General features: G+C 41.5%; 1 protein-coding gene across 1 annotated transcript; it reads right to left on the bottom strand.

Moving 5' to 3' along the window:
• Positions 1-2,241: 2,241 nt before the first annotated feature.
• Positions 2,242-5,401, bottom strand: RAG1 (recombination activating 1). The gene has a single exon (XM_030829431.1). It carries the CDS (start codon positions 5,399-5,401, stop codon positions 2,270-2,272), a length of 3,132 nt encoding a protein of 1,043 aa, XP_030685291.1. The 3' UTR covers positions 2,242-2,269.
• Positions 5,402-7,116: the final 1,715 nt, after the last annotated feature.

Below are 7,116 nucleotides of genomic sequence, written 5' to 3'. Positions count from 1 at the left end.
TTCCCAGAGTTTATCAAAATGTGATCTGATTAAGGGATTATTGGAAAGGTTGTGCTATAAATCATGCTCTTAGTCACATGCATTCAAAATAGTTCCTACAGTGTTAGAAAAGGATAATTTAATACGAGAAAGTATTTACAGTGCCACCAATAGAGTAAAAGAGTAGAAACGGGTAAAAAAAATCTATAAACCAGCACGACCATGCTTCAGGGAATAGGATGATTATGTGAATTTAGCTGTTTATTAGTGCAGAGACATGCTGGAAGGATTAAGCAGGATGAAGGGAAAGGGTGGCTTAGTAGCCCATTCATTTCCAAAAAAACAAAACCAAAAGTTTTCAAAAAAACTAATGTTAAAATATGTATATGTTTTTGACAACTAAATTAGAAATGACTTTGATATTCTTATATAAAAAGCAAGGAAAACCGATGTATTTTTTAATGAAAGATACTGAGTTCAATCCCTACAGAAGCACCAAATACATACCATTTAAGATAATGTCACTGATGCACTTTTGACAACTAAATTATCAAGCTCTTTGATATACTGTGTATGAAGAGTAGCAATTATGGCCAATAAAATCAAAGGAAGAAAAAACTAATTAACACCAACATATCATTATGACTCACTAGCATATAAAATTCCATGCCTGCTCTACATTGCCAGCAACTGGAAAATCCCAAATTCCTAAGGATGCAGATAATAGTTTCCAAATAACTGGAGCCACAAGAGGGTTAGGGGGCCCTTTGGAGCTTTTGTGTTGCTTTCTTCTGTCAAAAGGGCCACAGCACACAAATGATTTAAAAACTTGCTTACCTCTGCCCCATAAAAATGTAATCCCAAGGTCATGTGCTATAGTGATTAGTTGTGAATCCTAAACAAATTCTGATACTACCTTAAAAACATAGTGATTAATTTGTGGTGGAAAGAAGAAGGGCTTTGGAGACAAAAGGACTGTGTTAAATTTCCAAGCCAAATATTTATTACCCCTAAATAACTTTGAGCAAATCATTTAAACCCCCATCAAATGGAGATAATAACAACACCTACTCCTCAGAATTGTTGTAAGGAAAAATGAGTGTGAAAACATTTACAGTGGTAAAAAGCACTGTGTAAATGTTAACTCTTCTGCTGTACTGCATTTGGACTCCATCTAAACTTAGCAGATGGAAAAATACAAGGTTATCCTGCTACACAATTCTGAATTCACCGAAAGTAAACTGATCATTATAGAAAGAATAACACATTGCAGAAGAGAGGACTCTATGAAACCTAGATTTAGAAAAATTGATTCAGGTTTCATTTGGAGAAAGTCTGGCAAAATGTTTCAGTAAGACATGAAATATATTTTTAGACATCAAGCTAACCTATATTTTTACAAACCTCTGTGGCTTTAAGATTGTATGCAGAAGCTCTAAATTTGGAAACTCTAAATTACTTGAAATTAAAAAGTAAAAATAAAGAATCATACTTGGCTTCTGATAGCTAAGTAAACATATATTATCAGAAGATTTAATAACTAACTGTAGCTAACAGTTGTATTCTAAATTCATTATTGAAAAATCCATGACAGCAGATGACCTAAACTCTGAAGGTTACAATAGATACATAATTTAAACATAAAAAAAGGACTGATTTTCTCAAAGTTGTCCTGAGGTAAGATATTTCTGCATAAATATAACAAATGGGTAAATGCATTGAGAGCACTTTGTAAAGGTCATCGTGCTGTACAAATGTAAGATATTATTAGAAAAATTTAAAAAGCTCTTTTGAATCTTATAGAACAAGCCAAGATATGTAAAATTATAAAAATGAAGAATTATTCAAAAATGAAATAGAAGACACTTATCATATCTCAATACAAAATACAATAAATCAAGGGGCAAAAAATGAAAACCAGAAGACCAATTTCTTTCCTGGCCCCACTGGCTGTTCTTTGACAACCTTGGCTTTGATTTTCATGACAGCTCCCCAACACACACAGATCTTTGCCCATCTCTGGTCCCCTGCAGTTACTCCTGTTCTGAGTTATTGAGCTTTCAGATAACTGATTTTTCCTGTTGCTTTTCGGAACTCACTAAAAGGCTCAAGCTATCAGCTCATCGGTTTCCATTCCTGACTTGAGAGCATCTGTAGCATCTCACTCCAACCTACCACCTCTTGGGTGGTGAAGCCCCATACACAGCAGTAAAGGGTGCTAGGAGAAGCCCTCAATGAAACCCAGAGGGAAACTCAATTGCAAAAACCAACTCATAAGTGGTTGCCCGACTTAAAATTCCATTGAATCTTGGCTTTCCAGAGAGTCCTCCATGCCTAATGGGTCCCCTAAGCTTGCCTGAGAGTTCATGGTAAACCCAGAGGTTTTTAATGCATTATGAGCATTCATAAACTTCTGGAGGTATTTGGAGGTGTACAGCCAGTGGTGTTTCAGGACATCTTCCATCTCGTAGCATTTGGACTGCCTGGCATTCATTTTCCGGAAGCGCCTAAACAGTTTGTTACCAGACTCATTTCCCTCACTTGCCCATGCCCCAATGGAGCCATCCCTCTCGATAATTTCAGGAACATGTGCCAAGGTTTTGTGAAAATAATTGGTGATTTTTCCCTCATACCTATACTTGAACTTGGTAGAAAGGAGCTCAGCAAAACGCTGTGAATTGAAACTGTACTGGCAGAGGGATTCTGGGCACTCTTTAGCAGGGCATGATGACCGCCATACTGGTTTCATCTTCAGGTAAAGATCCATCAGCTCCCTCAGAGCCTCGTGCCTCTCCTCAGAAGGAATTAACTCACAAACTGCATCCACAGTCTCTTTGGTCATGAGCTTCCTGGCAAAGTTGCCATTCATCCTCATGATTGGTTTGAGGTTCATCTTCTTCCGGAGATGCTTGTCCAGTGTGGCCTGCCACCTTTTCCTTTCCTCTTTGGAAGCACTGGGATTCTTATACACTTCCCCTATCTCTAGCTGGAAGATCTTGTAGAACTCAGCTGCATTGCCAATGTCACAATGGAGTGCGTCTATGGAAGGGACTGTCTCAATGAAAGGTTTGGCTGAGACCCCTTTCACCCGATCCCGCAGTTCTTCCACAGACTCGTGGTAAGGGTTGGAACGCCAGACCTCATAACGTTCCAGGTTCTCAGCATGGCTTCTGGTTATAGAGTGGAAGACAAGATTTTGAGAGGCTTCCAGACGGGTGGCATCACAAAGAGTACAAATGTAGACTGAGCCGGAAGCCTCGAGGCCTTCCACTTCCCGCACAAGTTTTTCATCATAGCCAGTGCCCCTGAAGATGAACTTGAAAGTCCGGAGAATGCCTCCCAGCTCAAGCATTAATTCACTGCTCTTCATGGCCTCCCTCTCAGCAATGAGAGGGCTCAGGATGGCAGTCAGGGTCTCGTGGTCAGACTCATCTGCCAGCATAAGGCACAATGGCTTGCAACACAGTTCAGAGTTCGGTTTGGCTTCTTCAAATACTTTCACATTCTGAGAGCTGTGGGCAATAGTAATTTTCATGATCGTGAATGAAAAACGGACTGCCTTTTCTGGAACTACTGGCCCACTCCCATGCTTCTCACTCACATCTCCCATTCCATCACAAGACTCCTTCACCACCACAGTGAAGGGGCCATTCAGGTAATCATCAAGGTCTTGGGATCTCATGCCTTCCAAGATGTCTTCTTCCATGTCCATCAAAGCAGACACCAAAGCTGAATCATAGCGGAACCTCTTTGCAATGGTGTCCACTGGGTAATCATCCACAGAGGATGATAGCCCAGACAGCCCATCAATAATGCCAACATCAGTGCTGGAAGACACATTCTTCAGAGGTGGCTGCCACTCAAAGTGGTGGTAGCCCGGCAGAAGTACCTTCTCAGCATTCCGAAGGGCATGCAAAGGCTGAAAAATCTGTCTCCCTGTGATGGCTTTCACAGTCCTGTACATCTTGTGGTACTGACTGCAGCTGAGGAAGGTGTTGACACGGATGGCCAAGCAAACAGCTGGCTGCAGGCCAGAGCCCTTTCCCTGCATGATGGCCTCCAGCTCATCAGCTTGCCTGTGCTCATTCCTTGCCCTCAGAGCCAGCAGGAACAAGGTCATGCACACGGACTTCACATCTCCACCTTCTTCTTTGTCAGCAAAGGCTTTGACTTGCAGCTTGAGCTCCCTCAGCCGGTGCTTCTGAGCTCTCCGAGTCAGCGACAGAAGATGTTGGCGGGGCCGGCCCCCTTTATTAATGTGCACAAAAGTCTCTTTTGATTCCTTGTGACTTGAGATGTGGTGATTATATTTTTCCAAGCTGACCTCCTCATTGCACTCTTTTGCTGGACATTTCACCGTCAGGGAATTCAAGACGCTCAGAAAGGACTTCACTGGACTCTCCAGGTCAGTAGGGAAGCATGGATATCGGCAAGAGGGACAATAGCTGCCCATGACTCTGAGGCATCTGAGAATGCAGACCCGGCAAAAGACATGCTTACAGTTGGTCTCCACAGGGTCAGCCAGAATGTGTTCACAGATCTGACAGGAGATGGATTTCACAAAGTGCTCCGGGAAGTCCACTGCAAGAAGCTTGGTACTAAGATGTATCTTACTGCAGTTGGCGATCTTCTTCATGACATCCTTGCTGCTGATCCCTGCCTGAGCTCTTCTCTTGCACTGACGGGCTTGTCTCGCTTGGTCAAGCACAGTTTTGAGTTTTTTGCTGAGCTGCAAGTTTGGCTGAATACTCGTCCTCTTGAGTCCCCGACGGGCAGTGTTGCAGATGTCACAGGATGGTGTGTGGGGGTGCCACTCCATGGTCACGTTCCTTGGGAAGTAAAACTCACATGGGGCACTGCTAAACTTCCTGTACATGATGCTCCAGCAGTTATGGCAGAACTCAGTGGGGTGGATTGAGTCAACATCTGCCTTCACATCGATCCGGAAAACCTTGGCAATGAGGTCCGGCCAGGAAGTAGCTCTCTTTTCCTTCTTTCGTAAAAGGCCTAGGGTTTTACCATCCACAGGACCATGGACTGGATATCTCCTGTTGTGCTCATCAGTTTTAAAAGAATTCCCACAGATGCGGCAGAGATGTCGAAGGTTGGCTTGATGGATCGCTTTGCCTCTTGCTTTCCCGTTGTCGTGAAATTTCTTTGAAAACTTAGGGTGGGCTTTTAACAATGGCTGAGTTGGGACTGGCTTCTGACCTTCAGCCTTGTCCAGGACTGGTGGAGATTGCTCCAGAGAGGGTTTCCCCTCAAAGGAATCCTTCTTTTCCTTTTGAGCTTCTTCAGGTGTCTTTTCAAAGGATCTCACCCGGAACAGCTTAAATTTCCATTCTGAAAATTTAATATGTGGGTGCTGAATTTCATCTGGGGCGGAACTGAGTCCCAAAGTGGGTGGGAAAGAGGCCGCCATGCTGGCTGAGGTATCTGAGAACAACAAAAACAAGTCATATTAAGACCAATATCAATATATCCCACTGATGTATCTTATAAATAATAAAAATAAATACATTCAATTATTTATTCATGTATTAAATCTTCTACCTTAATATATCATGTTAGGTGCTGATCATAGAGCTATTTCCTCTTCTGACAGTGTTTATGGTTACTTATACCTGTTACACACATATAAATGTTTAAATATATATATGTAAAGTTTTATTTCCTTCCAGAAAAACCTTAAGGTCTTTGAGGACAGAATCTCTGATTCATCTTTGCCTCCCCAAGGGTCCCAGTATACATTAGGTGCTCAATAGTTATTTGTTCAGTAAATGTAAAGATAAACAGGCTACTAAAATCAAAGAAAAGTAATATTTTCCACATTGTATTGGCCTCATTGCACTAGCTGGACAATATATTTCCAGCTTTTTAAAGCAGTCTTCCAGGAGGTTGGTTGTTTATTTCTTCCAAATGGGTCATAAAAGGATGATAAAGCTGCAAACTCAAAGAAACTAATTATTCACTACTTGAAAGGATGAAGTGAATTTTGAGCTTTATGAATGCAAACTAATAATAAGTATCATGGATAGTAATTATGCTTACAATTTTAATTAGTGAATGCTGTTGTAAATTATAAGGCTGTGTCTACATTAGAAACAAAAAACACAGAACTCTAAACCTGCAACAAACCAGAGTGTACATAGACTGAGATTCTAAGGGACTTTTAAGATGAAAAATTCACATGGTTTCAGATAAAACTCACACAGGTCATCCTGAAAGTCATTGTTGGTCGATGGTCATTAGCACTATAGTTTGTAACATAATAAGAAGAGGTGGGAGTAATGTTTCTCTTCTGGTAAAAAACATTGGCAATTATATATGCCAGGAAAACCTACTGATTTGAGTTGTAGTGCACAGATTGCTAGTGATGCAGAAAAAAAGTCTAACAATGCCATGTGAGGTGTACTCTCTAGACCCAATTAGATCAATCTTTCTCAAATTACTTAGTACATAATTGGAAAAAGAGCAACTGTATTTTCAATCCATCATCCCATCCACCTATCTCAAATTTGCCTGGGTTAATTCTTTTGACCCACCAGTTATATCAAGTAACATATATTTTTCCCTCAATTGATCAACTAACAAAATCGATGAGAATTTTTATGGTCACATAGTTATGGAGACAAATTCTCAGACGAACATACTTTGAGCGGGGGTGGGATTACGAGGTACCGAGGGGCAAGGGTTAATGCTGACAGCTGCTACCAAAGCCTCTTTTCAAGTCCCTGCTTTACTGAAGTTTGTTCCATCTTATATGCATTACACATCAGAAATTGGTGTTTCGGGGTGCAGGCACAGTGGCTCATGCCTGTAATCCCAACACTTTGGGAGGCCAAGGTGGGTGAATCACTTGAGGTCAGGAGTTTGAGACCAGCCTGGCCAACATGGTGAAACTCCATGTCTACCCAAAATACAAAAAAAATTAGCCGGGCATGGTGGCAGGCACTTGTAATCCCAGCTACTCAGGAGGCTGAGACAGGAGAATCGCCTGAACCCAGGAGGCAGAGATTGCAGTGGGCCAAGATCATGCCACTGCACCCCAGCCTGGATGACAGAGCAAGACTCTGTCTCAAAAACAAAGAAATGGGTGTTTTTCATAAAAATTAAAAGCAAATTTCTAAGACTTGA

The sequence above is a fragment of the Nomascus leucogenys genome, chromosome 15 (genome assembly GCF_006542625.1).
Source record: "Nomascus leucogenys isolate Asia chromosome 15, Asia_NLE_v1, whole genome shotgun sequence".
Classification (NCBI taxonomy): domain Eukaryota; kingdom Metazoa; phylum Chordata; class Mammalia; order Primates; family Hylobatidae; genus Nomascus; species Nomascus leucogenys.
Note: the sequence above shows the minus strand (reverse complement) of the source record. Positions and strands in the feature narration are given on the sequence as shown.

What these genes read in the sequence shown, in the direction of transcription:
- RAG1 (XM_030829431.1), bottom strand. Translation starts at nt 5,401, where the DNA reads ATGGCGGCCTCTTTCCCACCCACTTTGGGACTCAGTTCCGCCCCAGAT.